Source organism: Carettochelys insculpta, chromosome 20, assembly GCF_033958435.1.
Source record: "Carettochelys insculpta isolate YL-2023 chromosome 20, ASM3395843v1, whole genome shotgun sequence".
Classification (NCBI taxonomy): domain Eukaryota; kingdom Metazoa; phylum Chordata; order Testudines; family Carettochelyidae; genus Carettochelys; species Carettochelys insculpta.
The window spans coordinates 7852251-7872352 of NC_134156.1; the positions used below are offsets into that span (position 1 = coordinate 7852251).

General features: G+C 57.8%; 2 protein-coding genes across 4 annotated transcripts in view; both read left to right on the top strand.

Annotated features, from left to right (window-relative positions):
- On the top strand, positions 1–15602 carry TRIM65 (tripartite motif containing 65). 2 transcript variants are annotated; one of them, XM_075014991.1, is made up of 6 exons: positions 1–625; positions 2969–3064; positions 3365–3598; positions 5876–6047; positions 7684–7767; positions 15156–15602. In XM_075014991.1, the coding sequence occupies exons 1-6, from the start codon at positions 179–181 to the stop codon at positions 15434–15436; spliced, it is 1314 nt and encodes a 437-aa protein (XP_074871092.1). In that variant the 5' UTR covers positions 1–178; the 3' UTR covers positions 15437–15602. The 2 variants fall into 2 exon arrangements, with proteins under 2 accessions (XP_074871092.1, XP_074871090.1); XM_075014989.1 differs by lacking the exon at positions 15156–15602 and adding an exon at positions 10244–13318.
- Positions 14980–20102, top strand: part of TRIM47 (tripartite motif containing 47) — a 20577-nt gene continuing 15454 nt past the window's right edge. For both annotated transcript variants that reach the window (XM_075014987.1, XM_075014988.1), the window contains exons 1-2: positions 14980–15138; positions 16193–16994. In XM_075014987.1, the coding sequence (XP_074871088.1) occupies positions 16326–16994 (669 nt within the window). In that variant the 5' untranslated portion in view covers positions 14980–15138; positions 16193–16325. The remainder of the gene's footprint in view (positions 15139–16192; positions 16995–20102) is intronic.

Consider the following 20102-nt stretch of genomic DNA (forward strand, 5'->3'; position numbering starts at 1 on the left):
CTGAACTGGAGCAGAGAACGTGAGTTGGATAAACACAACGGGCCAACCTGTGTGTCTCTTTAAGAGCTTGGTTGGCTCTGTGCCCGGCCCTCCTCTCTGCAGTACATAACTTGTCCTAGCTTCCTCCTGGGCTGCTGTTTGATTTCCTTCTCTGCTCAGCTGTCCCCGGCCTGGCAGAATGGCATCCCAAGGCCCCCGGAAGCTGGAGGAGAAGCTGGTCTGCTCCATCTGCCTGGAGATATTTGGGACAGCGGTGACCGTGCCCTGCGGGCACAACTTCTGCATGAAGTGTATCAACCACCACTGGGACAAGGAGGAGAAGGCCGCTGGTCCGGGCGAGAAGGAATACACCTGCCCCGACTGCCGGCAACGCTTCGAACAGCGGCTGGAGCCCAGGAAGAACGTTGCCCTTTGCAGCGTGGTGGAGCTGGTCAGGGCTGGCGAAGTGCAGGCCTCCGGCGCGGAGAGGAAAGCTCTCGCGGACGGCGGGAGGTGCTCCAGGCACGGCCGGCCCCTGGAGCTCTACTGCCAAGAGGAGAAGCTGTGCATCTGTTGCGTGTGCACGGTGAAGGAGTGCCGGGACCACCACAGGGTCCTGGTCGAGGAGGAGCGCAGGAGGAAGGAGGTCGGTCTCGGCTGGATCTCTGCTGGGAGCTGCAGGGCCAGGGCGAGGGAGATCAGTTGCCCTGCCTGCCTCTGTGTCGGTCCAGCAGTTAGGTGCCCTCAAGGGGTGGGGGGCTAGTCCTGGCCCTGGCTTGCTGTGTGGCCTTGGCCGCGTCATTTAACCCCTGCAGGCCTCGGGTTCCCTGGCTGCGAGAGGGACGGTGAATCCATGTCCCCTTCCAGGGACCCTGGGAGCAAAGGAGAGCTACACGTGTGTAACTCCCACGCCCACGGCTGGGCACAGTTGGCAGCTGGGGCAGCATATTTGGGCGCTAACTAGTTAGTATTTACACAGCTGTCTGGCTGCCAGCTCCTGGGCTTCCTCCTTGCCTTCCATGTGCGCGCGCAGCCATCCCCGAGCCGCATGGCGGGGCCCAAGAGACTTGCCTCCCCGGCTCCCCCGCAGCTGCACCAGCCGACAAACCTTCCTGGCTCAGCTGGGAAGGGCCGACTGTTCAATGCTAGCCAAAGGACTGAGTTTCATTGAGGGGCCCAGCAGCTGCTGGCTGGATACACCGGCTGCCTGGAGCGTAATGGGTGCCCCAGCCTGGCAGGGTCAGCGAGGGAAGGAATGATTGGGTCCCGTGTCTGTTGCCTGGGCCTGCTGTTTAGCAGCCCAGGGCTGTAACCTGCACACAGCGGCCAAGGCTGAGTCATTTTCTCTGTGTGAGGGGGAGCCAGTGGACGAGCAGAAGGGGCACGAAAGGGTTCCAGGGTGAGGGAGCCCTCTGCAGCAGCGGGCCCTGTCAGCTGAGTGCTCAGGGGGCTGCCCAGGAGGGAGTCAGCCCAAGCAGAGCAGGCAGCCTGTGTTGCTGCTGGTGGTGCTCATCATGTACGCACTGTGCACATAACAAAATTTATTCCACCCCTCCATGGCAAAAATTTGGGCGTGCCCGGCTCTGCAAGCTGCATTCTGACCCAGGGCAACGCACCTCCCCCTCTGTGCCAATTTCCAGGCTGTAAAACGAGGCCACACACTTTCCTTTGGGGGCTGGGGGGGCGGGGGGGGCTTTGAGATGTGTGTCTGCAAAGTGCCACAGCAGGACTAAAGTGGCTCGTTGCTCAGGAGGAGAGAATAAGTGGGAGGCGGGTGAAAGGCGGTGGGAGCTTTACTGGGGGGGCTCTGGGCCGGGTGTGTCGCTGTTTGCAAAGGAGCTGGATGGCATTGCAGTGCGGGGGATGCCCAGGGTGGCGGTGACACATTACCCCGTCTGTACTCACGGATGCCAAGGGGGCGAGGTTCCTGTCCGTGGACTGGTCAATGTGGTAGCGACCGTACTGCTGAGGCGAGTTATTAGCAAATCCTGCTTGAGCGTCTCAGTGTCATGTAGTGAGGGGCTATGGGCAGGGCACACAGGAAAGCCACGCAACAGAGCCAGTGACCAGCCTCAAGGCCCACTTGGTAGCTTCCACCACAAGCTGTTAACTTCACAGATCCTCGAATCCCAGGGCTGGAAGGGACCTCAGGAGGTCATCGAGTTCAGCCCCCTGCCCAGAGCAGAACCAACCCCAACTAAATCATCCCAGCCAGGGCTTTGTCAAGCCAGGACTTAAAGCCCTCTAGGGAAGGAGATTTCATCATCTCTGTAGGGAGCTCAGTCCAGAACATCTTGGTGCCAGGGGATGGAGAGCCTTACAGCAAAGCTGGAGATGGGTCCAGGCCGCTAGCGAGAGATTCTGTCTCTAGCAGCTGTGAGCCTCGTCCTGGCAGGCTGGGAACTAGGGAGCAACAGGACACGGGAGAGTTAAAAAGCCCCTCTTTGGAGGAGAGAAGGGTTAGTGTCAGAAGCTATTCAGGGAGAAACTGAGGCAGGAGTTGGGCATTAGAATCATACAATTAGACGAGACCTCAGGCGGTCATCGGGTCCAACCCCCTGCTAAAAGCAGGACCAATCTCAATCAAATCATCCCAGCCGGGGCTTTGTCAAGCCAGGACTTAAAAACCTCGAGGGAAGGAGATTCCACCACCTCCCTAGGTAGCCTATTCCAGAGCCGGGGAATGGCAAGCCGCAGAGCAAAGCTAGAGTGGGATCCAGGCTGCTCTGTGGCATGTGAGATGTTTTCCCTTCAATACGTTTACTTTCTTGTGCTTTAAGGAGGTTGTTTGGTCGTCGCACTCATGATCCCAGTCTGTGCTCCTGGAGGGAACCAAGGTGGAGGTGCTGAGCCAAGACCTTGTTGGGCAGAGGGTCCTGGAGCCCAGGCCTGATCTGAGAGCGGTTTGATTTCACCCAGAGCCAGGGGCAGGCTCCTGAGCGCTGAGTCCTGGCTCACATTACACGCAGGGATCTGGCTTCGTTCTCAGGCCCTTTTGGAAGAGTCTCTGGCGAAAACCCGGGACGAGACCCTCAAGACCCAGGAGGAGATGGACAGGCTGGAGGAACAAACTGGCACCATAAAGGTAATAAGGCAAATGCAGCCCCCCCAGCCAGTGTGCTCTGTACACTGAGCGTTTGGGCAGCCACCCAGCTGGGTAGCAGTGCGCCCACAGCCAAGAGCTGGTAGAATGTGCCTTGGCGCGCGTAACAAAATTCATTCCACACACGGATGGAAACAACTAGAGGGAACATGGTTCCTCACCCCAGCTGGGCTTGCTGGGGGCTGGCAACGAGCGCTGGACACAGCCTGGGGGGGAAGGCGACCATCAGCCGTCATGTCAGTTCTTTGTCTCACCGGCTCCACTGCTCCGGTTTCCACCCAGGATTCTTCGGAGAGGCTGAAATCGGGGATTCTGCAGAAGTTTGCCCACCTGGTGAAGGGCCTGGAGGAGTGCCAGAGGCGGGCCGTGGGCAAGATCGAGCAAGAGCAGGCCACTGCCCTGGGACAGGTGGCGGAGAACTGGAGCCAGCTGCAGGATCATCTGGCCATGCTCACCCAGCACCGGCAAAAGGCCCAGGAGCTGCTGACCTGTGGCGACAATGTGAAGTTCCTGGAGGTACTGGTGCCCAGCCAGCCATGCGTGGGGAGAGCTGAGACTACCCTGTAAGCTGCAGTCAGCGGCCAGGCTGCTGGTTCTCCGAAGGCAGTTCCACTCTCAGGGTGGTCCAGGGGGGTGGGAACTGGAGGCAACCTCACCCCTGTCTCAGGCTCGGGCCCCAGCAAGCCCACCCCCCCACAGGCCCGGCTGTGCTGTTATCCTGACCATCTCCCCAGTCAGCCTGGCCGGGGATTACGTGGGGTAAGGTGCAAACCGTGGGGGCAGACGCCCTCCCCCAGCACTCACCACACAGCACGATGGGCAGCCTGCTCTGATCCACCGTGGGCTCCCGGCCGGCTGAGCCCCACTTCTCCACCGCTCCCAGCCTCACAGGCTCAGCAGCCCAGAGCAGAGCACAGCCCGATGCTGCTCACACTGTGCGAGTGTGCGGGGGGAGACAACCCCCACTGCTGCCTGCCCCAGGTAATCCTCCCCTCTCCTGTCCATGGGACAGCTGGGGCGGCCACCACGGGGCCTGGGGCAGCCGACCCACCTCATCCTATGGACGGGAGAGCTCTGTTCTCTCTGGTTTAATGCCTCGGCTCTACAGGCAGCGGTCTGTCTCAAAGCCAGCAAGGGAGCCTCCTGCGTATGGAGGGTAGGTCAGGTCACGGCTCATAGCCCAGATGGGCAGGGATGCAACCCCATGCTCTGGGTGCCTCAGCCGCTGACTTCTACAGCTGGGAGTGGCCGATAGGGAATGGCTCACTCAGCGACTGCCTGTTCCGTGCGTTCCCTCTGAAGCACCTGGCGTTGGCCGCTGTCGGAAGACAGGAGAGGGGGCTGGGTGGCCCACTGGTTTGAGCCAGCACGGCTGTCTTACATTCGCACGCCCCCGGCACGATGTCCAGCCGGGACCAGATTGGACATGACGACTACCCCCCATCCTTACCACCCTTCCCTGCACGCGTGCAGTGCAGACGGCGTCTGGGCAGCAGCTGGCTGGCACTTTTAATATTGCAGAGTGCGGCCCTGGTCAAACGCCTGGTGCTGAATCTGGCGTTCCTGAAATGTGACCCCGGGCAGGGATCTAGCCTGTTCCACTAGCCCCCGTTTTTCCAAGGAGTAGAGGTCAAAGCCGGTTTCAGCGCAGCCCAGCATTTTTCACTCAGGCTTCACAGTCTGATCTTGCGGCTGAAAAAGGCTTGTTGCCAGCAGAAACCCTCCTTTCTCTGATGGAGTGTCCCTGACACAGCCAGGCCTGGACTCCGACATCTGGCCAGGATTGGCTCTGCCCTGCTTTGGTGGTTTATAAAGGACTCGTGAGCCTGGGACTGTGGGCAGACCTGCGGCAACACCATGCACTGAGCGTGCTGGGTGCTGCTTCAGCTTTGCTGCAGCTGTTACGGGAAACCCCGGCTTGCAGGAAGAAGAGCCGTGTGTGTTCCACCTTGAGGACTGTGTGAGCCATGCAAAATCTGCATCTCATTCTACCGAAGGCCACTTACAAGCCAGGAGCAACAAACACAACCTGGCTGCGGGTGCTGGGTTCAGCTTGGGCCCCTACGTCTCCAAAAGGCCACTGAAAGATCCAGAGGATGGGGGACCGTGGAAATGGTCAGAGGCCCGTGGGGAAGGAAAGGGATTAGATGGAGGGCTGGCAACGAAGTGCTGAAAACTGGACCCCCCCGACCCCAACCCCTTGCCCAGGCCCAGGCCTTGTTCGCTCTCTCCCCTTGTGCTCCCCACCCCTCCCTCTGGGATTCACCTGCAGCGTAGGGGTCTGGGATGGAAGGAGGTGACATGGAGCCCACTTGCCCAATAGGCTTCAGTCCCCAAAGCAAGGAGCCAGGGACGGGGCAGACAAGATCCCCTCCCACACACACCAACCTCTCTGGCAGAGGCTGCAGCATGTCCCACCCATGGAGGCTGGTTCCCAAGGGTGTCCCGACACCGAGCAGTTCCCTTTTTGACCAGACTGAAACCTGGATACCCTCAGGAGACGGTTCTACCCCCGAAAGGCCCCTCTGCAGGAACCAGCCCCCGTTCTGACAGAGCCAGCTGCCAGGGTGCACCTGAGCAAAGCTGAGCTACAGGCATCGCCCAGGAGTAGCACGGCCACTGTGAGTCCCCAGAGCGGCTGAGCTGGGGCAGTAGATGTAGAGTCCGGGGAGGTTCTGACCATGCTGTCCCCTTGCCAGCGGGAAGGATATGGCTGAGCTGCTGTTGGGCCCCCGAGCCTCCCATCGGAACAGCCTCGTGCTGCATTGCCCTTCCAGCGTCTGTCCCCTGCAGGAATTCCTGCTGCTCCCTTCCGTGGCCAGCCTGGGAGTTCTGCCAGCCGTTGAGTTCAACGCAGCCCGCACGGTGGAGACCACGGCGGCGATCCTCACCGAGGTCTCTCGGCTTTTGCTGGAAGATTTGCCCAATTCCCTGAACCCCAGGGAGGCTGGTGCTGAAGCCAAAGGTGAGCTCTTCCACTGGGCAGCTTCCCTTCCCGCTCCCAACTGGCCATCTGGGCACCAAGTCGCCATCCCCGGCCTGCCTGTGTAAATCACCTCTCCGCAGCAGAACTGCTGTAGATACGCTGAGGGCAACAGGCGAGGGTGAGTTGGGGAGGGGACATTACTAGTCATGTTACAAGAGTCCTTCCTGGCCCACCTCCCATGTGGCACGAGAGCAGTGGGGAGCAGCCGACTGGGGCTCCATCTGCAGCCGGTGGACCCCCCGTCTTCTCCCCTCCCTTACACACCTCTTGTGCACTGGGGCACCGGAGCCCCGCACTTCCTAGCTCTCCCCTGTCCCTCCCAGCGCTTCCAGAGTTGCTCCAAAGCCCCTGATTTATGCTCCATTCCCCCCTCCCAGAGCTGGACCGCAGTGAATCAGCTGTTTGCGGAGTTCCAGCTCTGGGAGGGAGGGGGCAGAGCCGGCTCGGTGCACCTTTCAGGCGATTCACAGGGCTCCAGAAGTGCTGGGAGTGAGGGCGAGGAGCAGGGCAGTGCGGGGCTCTGGGACTCCGGTGTGGGAGAGGCATGTGGGGAAAGGGAGAAGCCGGGGGGTGGTCTGCAGGCTGCAGGTGGAGCTCCAGTGGGCCACAGGCTTTTGCACCCGCTACGGTCCAAGCCCATTATTTGCAGTTGCCCAGTCCTGCCCTAGAGGCCAGCGTTCCCTGAAAGCTGAGGGCTTGGGCAGCCGCCCGCCCAGGAGAGATTCGGATGTCGCCCAGCTGAGCAGCAGCGCGCCCACAGTACCCACAGCTGGCACTGGTGATGCGCATTTGCACGCGGCTTGGTGCACATGACAAAATTTATTCCACCCAGGATGGAAAAAGTTCCTAGAGGGGCCTGTGGTTGGCGTGGCCAGGCTTTTGTTACCTGCTCTACAGCAGAAGCCAGAAGGTTGGGTTCCATTGTGCCAGATGCTCTATGGACAAACAGCAGACACCAGTCCCCACCCCCAGAGAGTTTCTGCAAGGCAACGGGCGCATGAGATGAAGTTTGTTGGGGCTCAGCCCCCTTTATGCTAGTATTTGAGCACCTCACACCTGCTAGTGGATTTAGCATCCCAGCCTCCTGAGGCGTCATCCCCATGGTACTGAGGTGGAATTGAGGCCCAGAATAGATTAAATGACTTGCCCAAGGTCACACGGGGAGCAAGGAGCAGAGCCCGGAACTAAGCCAGGTCTCCCAAGTCCAAGGCTGGCACCCGGACAGAGTCATCCTTCCTGTGGAACGGCAGGTGGTGGGGGCATGGACAGGAGATGTAATGGGATGTGCCAGCTCTTGGGGGGGTTCAGGGGAGAGATATCAGCTCCGTGCTGTCAGCCTGATCAGAGCGTGCTTTACTGCTCTGTGAGGCTCTCGTGTATGCACAAGGCCTTGCTGGGTCCTCTCCTGTGGCTGGGAGAACAGCAGGGCGACAGAGCCGGGGTTTTGTCCAACCTCGTTTCTCCTTTCGCCCATCCCACGGACACGCAGATCGGCAGCTGTGTCTGTGTGTCAGGGCCAGGCTGTGCTTCGGGGCCTGAAATCCCACCAGATGCCAGCATCAGCGGGGCCCGTTCCCTTGTTCCTAGCACTGTCTCTTTCTCTTTTGCGCCGCAGAGCCGACGGAGCCAAAGGCAATTGCTGTGGTGAAGATGGGACCAGCCCTTCCCGAGTGTGAATTAAGAGTGGAGCTTCTGAAAGGTGAGGCAGTGCTGGCTGGGGGTGCAGCTTGGAACGGCAGGTGCTGGGAGCCCGCCACGCGGGTGAGAAGAGTAGGAAAGGGAGCCTATAGCTAAGAGGGGGGCTGGTGTTTCCTTCTGGGCCTGGCAATGGAGCAGTCTGGCAAGCCAAAGCCGTGCCTTTGGGGGGGACCTGGAAGAGCTTCCGGAAAACCCAGCATCACCGCGTTAGAGGAAAATCCACATTCCCTCTACTGGCTGTGTTACCTGCACAAATTGCTTTATCCTTTCCACACTTCAGGGACACACACACCTTTACCCAATCCGCAGGGCTCAAGGTGTGACCCTGTTAAACTCCCAGGCTTACCGTATTCCTAGGGCTCAGGGCCTAACTCCTTGCAGGTGTGCAGGATCTGTGCCCCTGAAGAAGCCCATTGTGGTGGGGTTCAGGGGTCCCCAAGCACTGCACCCCGTCCGCAGGCAGGAGCGACTCTCACTGAGCGGGTAGAATGGGAAGTTTATTAGTCGACGGAGGCCCAGCTCAGTACAGAGGTGTCAGTACAGCCGGCAGAGACAGTCCTTCCAATCCACCCCGGGGAGAGGAGCCTGAGGGGTGCCCCAGCTGGGGTCAAGCTTCCCCCTCAGCCCAGGCTGGCTGCCTTCCCTCAGCTTCTATCTGCCGCCTCCCCCTCCGATTCAAACCCCAGCTGGGCTCCAGCCTGCTTGTCGTTCAGGTCAGAGGTGTTACCTGCTAGCTTAGGTTACAGCCCCAGGGGAACAACAAGAAGTCCTGTGGCACCTTATAGACTCACAGGTATTTTGGAGCATAAGCTTTCATGGGCAAAGACCATCCTGAGCTGCTGTGAGCTGCTCTGCCTGTCACACACACACACCCCCCCCAGCCTGACTCTCACACATGCACCCCCAGCTCCGTCACACCCATGTTCCTAAACAACCCATCACCACAGTGCCTGGAAAATCCATCATTAATTATAACAGCACCGACTATTGAGGGGATTGGTTAATGTCTGTAAAGAGCTGTGTTAATAAGCAGAGCCATATGATGTTTGAAACCTTAGCCATTGTGCGAATGTTGTCTGTTGTTAATCAATGAAAGGCCAGAGGACACATTATAAGCAAGGTTAGCTCCAGGGGGGACTCCAGAGACTGGGGAGCAGTGAGCATCCCAACAGGGAGCAGTTTGTCTCACTGGAAATACTGTGGACAGGTTGAACGAGGCGGAAATAGTCTTTAGAACCAGAACGAAGACAGCGCGGGCTGCAAAAACTGGCAGCTCCTGCTCCTCCTCTCAGGGGATTTCTAAGCACTTTGCCAGAATTAATTAATTTAGCCTCTTGGTACCCCCACTGGTATCTCTAGTCCCATATTACCACGGGGGAAACTGAGGCACAGAGCGGGGATGTAGAATCGTAGATCACTAGAACTGGAAGGGTCCTCGAGAGATCATGGAGTCCAGTCCCCTGCCCTCAAAGCAGGACCAAGCACCATCTAGCCCAACCCCAACAGATGTCTGTCTAACCTGCTCTTAAATATCTCCAGCGATGGAGATTCCACAACCTCCCTAGGTAATATAGTCCAGTGTTTAACCACCCTACCAGGAAGTTTCTCCTGATGTTCAACCTAAACCTCCCTTAATACAGTTTAAGCTCATTGCTCCTTGTCCTATCCCCAGAGGCCAAGGAGAACAAGTTTTCTCCCTCCTCCTTGCAACCCTCTTTGAGGTACTTGAAAGCCACTGTCATGTCCCCCCGCAGTTTTCTCTTTCCTAAACTAAACAAGCCCAGTTCTTTCAGTCTTCTCTCATAGCTCATGTTCTCTAGACCTATCATCCTGCTTGTTGCTCTTCTCTGGACCTTGTCCAATTTCTCCACATTCCCCTTGAAATGTGGTGCCCAGAACTGGACACGAGACTCCAACTGAGGCCTAATGAGTAGAGCAGAAGAACGACTTCTCATGTCTTGTTCACAACACACCTGTTAATGCATCCCAGACTCATGTTTGCTTTTTTTGCAACAGCATCACACTGTTGACTCATATTTAGCTTGTGGTCCACTCTGACCCCTAGATCCCTTTCTCCAGCTCTCCTTTCTAGACAGCCGCTTCCCATGCTATATGCATGAAGTTGATTGTTCCTTCCTAAGTGGAGGACTTTGCATTTGTCCATGTTAAACTTCATCCTGTTTACCTCAGACCATTTCTCCAGCTTGTCCCGATCATTCTGAATTATGACCCTATCCTTGCATGCTTGTGCAAGAGCCAGGAACAGAACCTCATGCTCATGATTCCTAGTCCTGTCCCTGCCTCTCAAAACTGCCCTTCTTCCACCCAAACATGCTTTGTGTTTTCCACCTGCTGAGCTTTTCCCATAGCTGGCTGGGGCTGGATTCCTGACATAGGCAGAGGATGGGGGTTGGGTGGAGTAAGGTTAAAGGAAAATTAAATTGGCCTAGCCCCCCGGATGTCCTCCTTGCCCACAGATTATCGAAATTTGACCTTCGACCCGGACACGGCCAATAAGTACCTGCAGTTGTCCAGTCAGAACCAAAAGGTCAAGCACACCCCTTCGCCGAATGACCATTGTCAGGATCACGCTGATAGGTTTGAGCTGTGGCAGGTTCTGGGCATCCAGAGCTATAGCCAAGGCTGCCACTATTGGGAAGTCAGAATCTCCAGCCACTCCGTCATCGTAGGTGTAACCTACAAGAACATCCAGCGGAAGAAACGAGCTGGTCGCAACTTCAGCATTGGGCTGGACAGATCTTCCTGGGGGCTGCAGATCCGGGAGGACTGCTACTTGGCCTGGCACGAGGGCCAGTCGCATAAGATCACAGAGCCCTTCTACAGATGCCTCGGCGTCAGCCTGGACTACGGCACGGGTGTCTTGACGTTCTATGGCATTAGGGACAAGATGAACCTCCTCCACTCTTTCCACTGTGTCTTCACTGAGCCGCTTTATCCAGTCTTCTGGCTCTGCGAAGGCAGAGCCATCACCCTTTGCCAGCAGAACTAAGGCTGCAGCTGGGATGCAGAAGCCAGCTTCATTGCTTTGTTTGGCCACAAGCCTACTAAAGCTATGGCCAGACCTGGAGATGTCGCAGTGGTTGATTCAGCAGGGCTGAGGCTATGGGACTGCAATTAATTAAACCCGGGCAGATGCGGTGGGGACCTTGAAAACCAAAGAAATCTGGCTAGAAGGAAAATTGCCCAAGTAGTTCAGCTCCCAGTAAGTTGAGCACTTGGGCAGCCACCCAGGAGAGCTTCAGGTGTGACCTGCCCGATTAGCAGAGCACCCACAGCTGGCAGCATGGTGCACGTCTGCGTTTGCCTTGGTGCACATAACAAAACTTATTCCACCCATGGATGGAAAAAATTAGAGGGAACACGAGTTAGTTGGCAGGAGAGCTGCTTCCTTACTGGTCACAAGGCTCTCCTGGTGGAAGAGCTAAAGCCAGTGGGATTCAGAAAGCAGCTGGCATTGAGCTTGTTGCGTGCGGAAGGTCCTTACCTGTCTCCAGCCCACATGACAGAAGTTAGAACACTGTGGTGGCCCCAGTGAAACAGTTGCTCTTTCGCAGGAGAAAGGAGGGGAGATAGAACAGCTTGGTGACCCACCCCTGATTTTTCTCTGCCTCCCAGAGCCTTGGAAAGCCACCGCCTGCTTTTCATTCCACTAAGCAGTTGCTCTCAGAGAGGTGTCCTTGCTCAGATGTTCTCATAGCTCATCGGAGGAGAAGCTGCTGAGACAAAGCCTTCACACACGTGCTGTAGAGAGGGTCTGAGGATGCAGTTACTCTGGTGTTGCAAACTCTACAGTGGGAAACCCCCCCATATTCTGGGGCTGAGAAGAGATTCCAGCCTGGCCCCTTTTTCACACACTGGGCTGTTCTCGCCCCAGGATGCAGGGAGAGGACTCCTCCTTGTGCCTTGCAGACAACACATTCTTCCACCTGGGCCCTACTTGTTTTTAGAACGTTCCCCTCTGCACTAAAATTCTATTTTCTTACACTGCGCGAGTTTGCCTGGGAACGCCGGCCTGGTAAACGGTGCAGGACCACAGCCTGGAGGAGGAAGTTCTAGCTATCCACCAAACCGCAGGGGCAGTAGTAGGGTTACTCACACTTCCTAACCTGCCCATGTGCCTCCCTCGGGGGCCCGTCCCGTCCCTTCCACCTGCGGCCTGGTCATGTCTGATTGAAGATAAATGTTTCATTTCAGCCAACGAGCTTTGGAAAGGTAAGCGTTAAAAAAGGATCCTGATACCCCATGAAAAAAACTACCTGCTCCGGCAGCCCCTGCCCAGGGCAGCTCCTCAAACTGGCCTGGACTTTGTCTTCTCCATCACTTGAACTGGTCTGCGTGGCAGAGGGAGGCCTGTCCAGGCCTGCACACCTCCACCTCCCAGCCCCCAGGGCTGAAGGGACCTCCAGGAGGCACTGGCTTGTTAGCTTCCCGCGGACAAAGGTTTGGGCCTCTCCTGCAACTCGCGATCGTGTCTGGCTGTGGCGAGGGAGGGATGTCGGCAAAGGAGGCGCCGAACGCCATCGGAAGGTGCCGAGGGATAACATCCCAGGCGTTACGCAACCCGCCGTTCGGCTCAGCACGGAGGCGTCCAGGACATTTGAGGTCTTATTGCTGAGGAGACTCGGGCTGCGCTGAAGGGCTTTCTGGAGAAGGCGCCCTGGGATGCTGGGGCACTGAGCACGCAACAGGGGAGACCGCGACTGCTGTGGACGGCGGTTGTGCACCGATGCGCCACGGCCGTGCTCCGTAGGGGTTCCAAAGCTGAACGTGGGTCAGTAGTTCCCAGGGGGAAAAAAAAAAAATCCTGCTACTAGCGAGGGTCGGATCGCACCGCTCTGGGTGATGCTCAGCACAGAGGTGTGGAGAAGTACTCAGCACTAAATCTCCAGGCAGCCACATTACCCCAGGACTGGGTTTGGCCCGAGGATTCTGCAGGCGTTGCTGGAGGCAATTTGCCTCTCAGGGTGCTCCGTTCTTCCTTCCATGGGACGTGCGTTTGCTCCAGGGCCCAGTGGCTGGGTGTCCACATCCCAAAATACCGTCCCTGCAGCTGGCGTGCTGGCGTGCCCCCCGCTGGCAGCCTCGCTTGTAGACTCTGAATGGACCTGACGCCTGGCCCGTCTCCCCCAGCTCACCCGTCAGTGGGATGACCTGCGCTGCTGCCCCCGAGCCAGGCCACGTCTGTGCACGAATAAAGGCCTCTCAGCCTTGTCTCCCAGCCCCTATGCAGTCTATTATCCATAGCCCCCACCTGCCTGTCTCACTCCAGAGCCACTGATTTCCTCTCTCCCCCGCCGCTCTCAGCAGACGTGTCCTGCTCAGTAAAGTTGCCTCCTCCCAGACGATGCCGCTCTGAGACCTGGTGCTACCCCCCTGGGTAGGATCCACCTCTGCCCCAGGGCAACACCAGGTAGAGCCCCCCCAGCTTGGGCTGAGGCTGCAATGAGATTCCACCTCTCCTCAGATGCCTTCTCTGACCAGCCTGTTCCTTCCACCTGTTTCCCTCTCAGGTCCGTGCCCATTTCTTTCCTCCCCAGCCAGTTGTGCTGATAGGGCCTCCCAGCAGATCTGTGTGAGAGGTGGCCACTAGGTCCCTACCATCCATCTGCGCCCATCTCAGACAGTTTCCAATCCAAGCCCTCTCCTGGCCAGTTTCCTGCCAGCGTCCAGTCAGGCCCTTGCAAAGCTGGGCTCAGGCAGCGTCCAGGAAAGCAGGGCGCCAGGGATGGGCAGGAAGAACCAGGCACAGTGACTTATGGTAGCCCTCAGGTGCACTGCCCCTCCCTGCCTGGGACTTTTCAGTTTAGAAAAGAGGAGACTGAGGGGGGATATGGTAGAGGTCAATAAAATCACAAGCAGTGCGGAGAGGGTGAATAAAGAAGTTATTTACTTGTTCCCTTGATAGAAGAAGTAGAGAATTAATGGGCAGCAGGTTTAAAACAAATAGAAGAAAGTTCTTTTTCACCCAGCGTACAGACAACCTGTGGAACTCCTTGCCAGAGGAGGCTGTGAAGGCGAGGGCTGTAAGAGAGTTCAAAGAAGAACTGGATAAATTCATGGAGGTTCGCTCCATAAAACAACAAGAAGTCCTTGGGCACCTTGTAGAGTAACAGATATTTTGAAGCGCAAGCTAAGACCCGCTGCATCTGACAAAGCAGGTCTTTGCCCAGAAAGCTGATGCTCCAAAATATCTGTCTATAAGGTGCCCCAGGACTTCTTGTGGTTTTTGAAGACAGAGACTAACACAGCTACCCCTCTGATGCAGGTCTATAAAAGGCTGTCAGCCAGGGGTAGGAATGGGGTCCCTGGCCTGTTTGTCAGAGGCTGGAGATGGAGGGCAGGAGACAAGTTGTTTAATTGTTGTCTTTGTCCCCCCGCCTCTGGGGCACCTGGCACTGGCCACTGTTGGCAGATGGGATGCTGGGCTAGGTGGACCTTTGGTCTGACCCGGTAATGGCCATTTGTACGTTCTTATGTTTGTCCCTGCCAAAATTTGAATTGCTAAATGGGGTGCCTGCAAATGCCCCCTGAGGGCCTTCTGCACCCCTCCCCCTGTAGGCACCAGTCACCCCCTGTTTTGGCAGAGTAGTGCGGCAGGAGGGAGAGCAGCTGGGACTGTCCGCTCCAGAGCTGGTTGCTGCTGGCCAGCTGCCAGGTAGGGGAAGCAGGGCTGCCTGACAGCGGAGGAAACTGAGCTAGAGAGGGTGAAGGCTGGGCGGGAGGGTCGGTCTTGCAGGCAGAGCTGGGCTGCAAAGGGGTGGGGGAGCAGCAGCAGTTCAGGAATTCAGATCTCCCTAGTTTTCACTTTTCCCTGTTTGGGGGTGGGGGCAAAATTTAGGCAGCCAGCTGCCCAGCCCCCTTAGCTGGGATACTGAAGCTCAGGCTCTCAGAGTTCCTCCCCGCCTTCATTCACCTGGACCAGGGGCAGCCCTGGGGCCTGCGAGGAGGCAGCTGGGGGAGAAAAGCTGTTGATTCAGAGACAGGAAGGAAGGAATCTGTCTGACCCAGTGGCCAGAGCGCTTTCCTGCAGGATGGGCGAGACACAGGACAGAAATGGCCTGTGTAACTCTCACTCCTTTGCTTGCTTGGAAGTCTACCCGGGCTGGCAACTCTCCTCTCATGCAGTTTCACGTAAAACCAACTGGCCAGGAAAGCAGATCTTAATAGCACTGACCGGATAACAGAGAAACAAAACTGGCCTGGTGGCAGTGGCTGGCCTGCTCCCTGGATCCCAGCGCATACAAGCTGCAGACAGGTGCTGCGTAACCACCCTGGGCTGGGATCCAACCTTGCAAACTCCTACTCACCATAGCAACTGAAGACATGCGAGGCATCCCAGGGGCCAACTCAGGTATGTGTTGCTTGCAGGGGATGGCAGATGGATGCAGATTTTTTTTATTGGGCTGAAAACGCTGCTGGCTGAGCGCGCAGCAGGAGCAAGCAACTGTGTGCCCAAATCCCCCTGGGAATGCGTCATCTTCCAACCACAAGGCAGCATCCTGCTAACCCTGATGCCTGGGCCAACTTCTCCCATAGTTTCATCAGCTCCACTGGGACGGCTCACTGTTGTGTTTGCAGCCTCTATGCAAGTTAAAGCTTGTGTGTTTGCAGGGTGCAGCCATGACACATGCTGCTGTTATTTGTATTAAGGTAGCACTTAGGCTGGGTCATGGATCACAGCTGTACTGTGCTAGGAGCTGTACATCCATGGAACAGCAAGCTGGCCTCTGTCTTTGGCAATGAGTCTGTGAAATGCAATGTGCCCCAGATTGCTGTGAAACCCGCATCTCCAGCAGGGGGAGAATGGCTCTTGGATGGTAATGGGGGAGGGTTGGGGGCGGAAACGTGCTCTGATCTATTAAAAATTCTGACACTTAAACAGGGGGTCAGTTTAACTTCCTCCCTCCCCCATGTGTCAGTGAGTGCCCTGGGGGGGGTCCATGCTAGAGGGGGCTGCCCTGCATATCGCCTGCGGGGGATCTCTGCTGCACACTGGTATCCCCGGCACTTTATCCTGTGGGGATCCTTGCTCCAGGAGTTACCCCCATGTCATTGTCGCAGGGGGATTCCCTGTTCTGGGGTACACCATGTCACCTTCTGGGGCATCCCTGTGCTGGGGGGTATCCCTGTGTCACTGTCTCTGTGGGATCCCTGTCCTGGGGGACACCCCCATGTCACTGACTGGGGAATCCTCACTCCAGGCAGGTGCCCCCATGTCACTGTCTCCGGGGGAATCCCTGTCCCGGGGGTACCCCGCGTCACTGTCTCGGCGGGATCCTCCCTCCAGGCAGATGCCTCCATGTCACTGTCTGCGGGGGAATCCCTGTCCCGGGGGTACCCCGCGTCATTGTCTCTGCGGGATCCTCGCTCCAGGCAGGTGCCCCCATGCCACTGTCTCTGGGCAGATCCCCGCTGCAGGGCCCCGCCCCCCAGGTCCATTCCTCCTGGGGCCGCCGCCCAGGGCAGCGGCTCTGACACCAGTTCCTGTGGGGCGGAGCTGGCCGGCCCGCGCCCGCCGGGCCAGTCGCCGGGAGCAGCATGGAGAGCGGCTCGGCCGGCGGCAGCCTGCCCAGCCCGCAGGACGGCCCCTTCGGCTGCCCCATCTGCCTGGACACGCTGAAGGACCCGGTCACGCTCCCCTGCGGCCACAACTTCTGCCTGGGCTGCCTGGGGGCGCACCGGCAGCGCCCGGGGCCGGCGGGCGGCGGGCAGGGCGCCTCCCGCTGCCCGCTGTGCCAGGAGCCCTTCCCGGCCGGCCTGCAGCTGCGCAAGAACCACACGCTGTGCGAGCTGCTGCAGCTGCGCCGGCCGCGCAGCCCCATGGCCCCGGCGCCCCCGGGGCAGGAGAGCCCCGCGCCGCCCCGCGGCGCCCCCCAGCGGCGGGAGCCGGAGCTGGCGCCGGCCGAGGAGGTGCTGTGCGACGTGTGCTCCGAGGGCGAGCGGGCCAAGGCGGCCCAGTCGTGCCTGGTGTGCCTGGCCTCCTTCTGCCCGGCCCACCTGCAGCCCCACCTGCGCAGCCCGGCCTTCCAGGCCCACCGCCTGGCGCCCCCGCTGCGCCGCATCGAGGACAGCCTGTGCAAGCTGCACCTGCGCCCGCTGGAGAGCTTCTGCCGCACCGACCAGGCCTGCATCTGCCAGCTGTGCCGGGCCCAGGAGCACCGGAGCCACGAGGTGGTGGCGGTGGAGGAGGAGCGGGAGCACAAGGAGGTAGGGCCGGGGGGCTGCGCGGGGGACGTCACGCCCTCGGCAGGGCTGCGCCGGGCGGCCCGCTCTGGGCTGTGCACGGGCCGAAGGGCAGCAGGGCTGGGATGGCAGCGGGGGGCTGAGGGGCATCAGCCAGGGCGGGAGAGTAGGGGGCTGTGGGTCTGGATGGAGGGGCCTGGGCGGGGCAGGGTGTGGGGAGCTGAGGACGGGGAGGACAGCAGGGCGGGGGTGGTAGCGGGGGGCTGAGGAGCATCAGCCAGGGCGGGAGAGCAGGGGGCTGTGGGTCTGGATGGAGGGGCCTGGGCAGGGCAGGGTGTGGGGAGCTCGGGACTGGGAGGACAGCAGGGGGCTGTGGGTCTGGATGGAGGGGCCTGGGCGGGGCAGGGTGTGGGGAGCTCGGGACTGGGAGGACAGCAGGGGGCTGTGGGTCTGGATGGAGGGGCCTGGGCGGGGCAGGGTGTGGGGAGCTCGGGACTGGGAGGACAGCAGGGGGCTGTGGGTCTGGATGGAGGGGCCTGGGCGGGGCAGGGTGTGGGGAGCTCGGGACTGGGAGGACAGCAGGGGCTGGGGGGCTGGATGGAGGGGCCTGGGCAGGGCAGGGTGTGGGGAGCTGAGGACGGGGAGGACAGCAGGGGCTGGGGGTCTGGATGGAGGGGCCTGGGCAGGGCAGGGTGTGGGGAGCTCAGGACTGGGCGGACAGCAGGGAGCTCTGGTCCTCGATGGAGGGTGGTAGGCAGGACCGAGTGGGAAGAGCTCAAGCCTGGGAAAGTAGGGGCTCTGGGTGGAGCTGCAGCTTTGAATAGCAGAGATGTGGGCCAGGGTCAAGGGGCATCCGGAGATCTGTTTAGTAGCTACCAGGACTGTGGTGAGGGTGAGGAATAAAGGACTTCATCACAGAGCTTTTTTCAGGGATGAGGGATCCCAGTACTCGAATATCAGGGAGGCTGCGGAGCCGGGTTAAAAGGAATCATAGGTCTGTCTGGGGGGGCACCCGGGACTGAAATAGCAGCTGAGTCATGGCTCAAGCGTTGGTTGGGGAATAGTAACAGAGAAAGCAGTGTTAGTCTATATTCTATCAAAACAAAAAAGCAGTCCAGTAGCACTTTAAAGACCAACAAAATAATGTATTAGGTGGTGAGCTTTCTTGGGACAGACCCACTTCATCAGACCACAGCCAGACCAGAACAGACTCAATATTTAAGGCACAGAGAATCAAAAATAGTTATCAAGGTTAACAAATCAGAAATTTTGGTAGTCTGTGCCTTAAATATTGAGTCTGTTCTGGTCTGGATGTGGTCTGAAGAAGTGGGTCTGTCCCACGAAACCTCATCACCTAATGAATTACTTTGTTAGTCTTTAAAGTGCTACTGAACTGCTTTTTTGTGTTGGTTGGGGAAGGGGTTGTTTGTTTTCTGAGCCCTGTGCATACCTCTAGGAGCAAAGTCCCCAGCAGTGTTAAAGCAGAGTGTTGTGAGAGTTTCACAGCGGAGTGCTTAACGGTCAAGGTAGCATTTTGCCAGTGGAGGGCGAAGGAAGGAGAAAAAGTGTCAGAATCCCAGAACACTCTGTGCTTGTTAATTTGAAAATGGTGCTCTGTTCTCGTTCATCCGTCCCCTGGAGCTGCAGCCAAGCAGGGGAAAATCAGCCCTGGAAAAGCCACTGCCAAGATGGTTTTAAATAAAAATAACAGTTTCAGCTGCCTGCCACAGAGGGTTCCGCCTGGGCTGCCAGATTACACACATGCAAAAGCTCTGGTAATGTAACCCAGTGTGTATGGGTAGGGAGGAGGCGAAAACAATTCTGGGTGTATACACGTTCCTAAGGGAGGTACTGGGCCAAATTCAGCCCCAGCCTTACTCTGTCCCCTTCGCTGGAATTAAACCTGGGAGCAATTTGTCCGCCTCTGGTCTTTCCCCCAGTATCTTAAATCGGGGCCTTTATTTCTTTTGGCTGCTTTCCCAGATTCCATTCCTTGGTCCGCTAGTCTTTTGTGTTCTGGTGACAGGGTTTTTTCCATTGCTCCTGCTCCCAGATGGGCCTGACTCATCTACCCGGTTCTCACCCACAAGCTTTTCCTTGAGCTGTCAGTTTCATTCCGGCTCATCTGCAGTTGGGAGAGGTTCCCAAAACGAAAGAGGAGGGGCAGCTTGGCAGGGTGTTGCTGGGACCTGGCTAATGGTCGGCACCCTCTACTGTTTTAGAGTCAGAGCAGCTGGAGTGTTTATGTTAGGGCTTTTATACTGCTAACCCTTAATGAGGCTTCTCCTTCAGCTCCAGTGGCTGGAGTCGACGTTCTTGTGTCTGATTCCCACTGATGCTAGGAAGCTCTGCGGGGCAAGGTTGTTGGGCTGGAGGCAACCATTGGTGGTCATCGTTTTGGTTTATAGCGAGGAGTACCTGAGTGGAATGAGCACAGTCCATTTCATCTGGTTCTTGGGGCTTTCCTCCAGCTGCAAAGAAACCCTCTTGCCTTTAAAAACAACACGAAGTCCTGTGGTACCTTATAGACTAACATAGTTTGGAGCCTAAGCTTTCGTGGGCAGAGACCCGCTTCGGCAGTTGCATCTGATGAAGCAGGTCTTTGCCCATGAAAGCTTAGGCTCCAAAATATCTGTGAGTCTATAAGGTGCCACAGGACGACTTGCTGTTTTTGAAGATGCAGACTAACTCCACTACCTCGCTGATACTTGTCCTCTTGCCTTTATCATTGAGTGCCATCCATGGGATCTGCACTCTGGGGAACAGAGGAAAGCAAGATCTCCAAGGAGCTGCCAGCCTTAGGCAGACAATACACAGCCCACCAGATCTAGCACATTTCGGGTTGTGTGGAGGGATAGCTCAGTGGTTTGAACGCTGGCCTGCTAAACCTGGGGTTGTGAGCTCTACCCTTGAGGGGAACATTTAGGGATCTGAGGCAAATAGATTAAAAACAATAACAATTTGTCAGGGATGGTGCTCGGTCTTTCTGGGAGTGCACTTGACCTCTGAAGGCTCCTTCCAGCTCCGTGAGATTGATAGGTATAGGCATATCATTGGAGCACAGATTCCTGGACCATGTTGGCTCTTTAATTCCAATGAAACTCCTCAGGGTGGCTAGGCGTGGAGAGGTGG

Coding starts and splice junctions, on each gene's coding strand:
- TRIM65 (XM_075014989.1), top strand. CDS start 179: ATGGCATCCCAAGGCCCCCGGAAGCTGGAGGAGAAGCTGGTCTGCTCC. Junction 6,048..7,683: donor GGCTGGTGCTGAAGCCAAAG/GTGAGCTCTTCC, acceptor TTTGCGCCGCAG/AGCCGACGGAGCCAAAGGCA. Junction 7,768..10,243: donor AAGAGTGGAGCTTCTGAAAG/GTGAGGCAGTGC, acceptor CCTTGCCCACAG/ATTATCGAAATTTGACCTTC.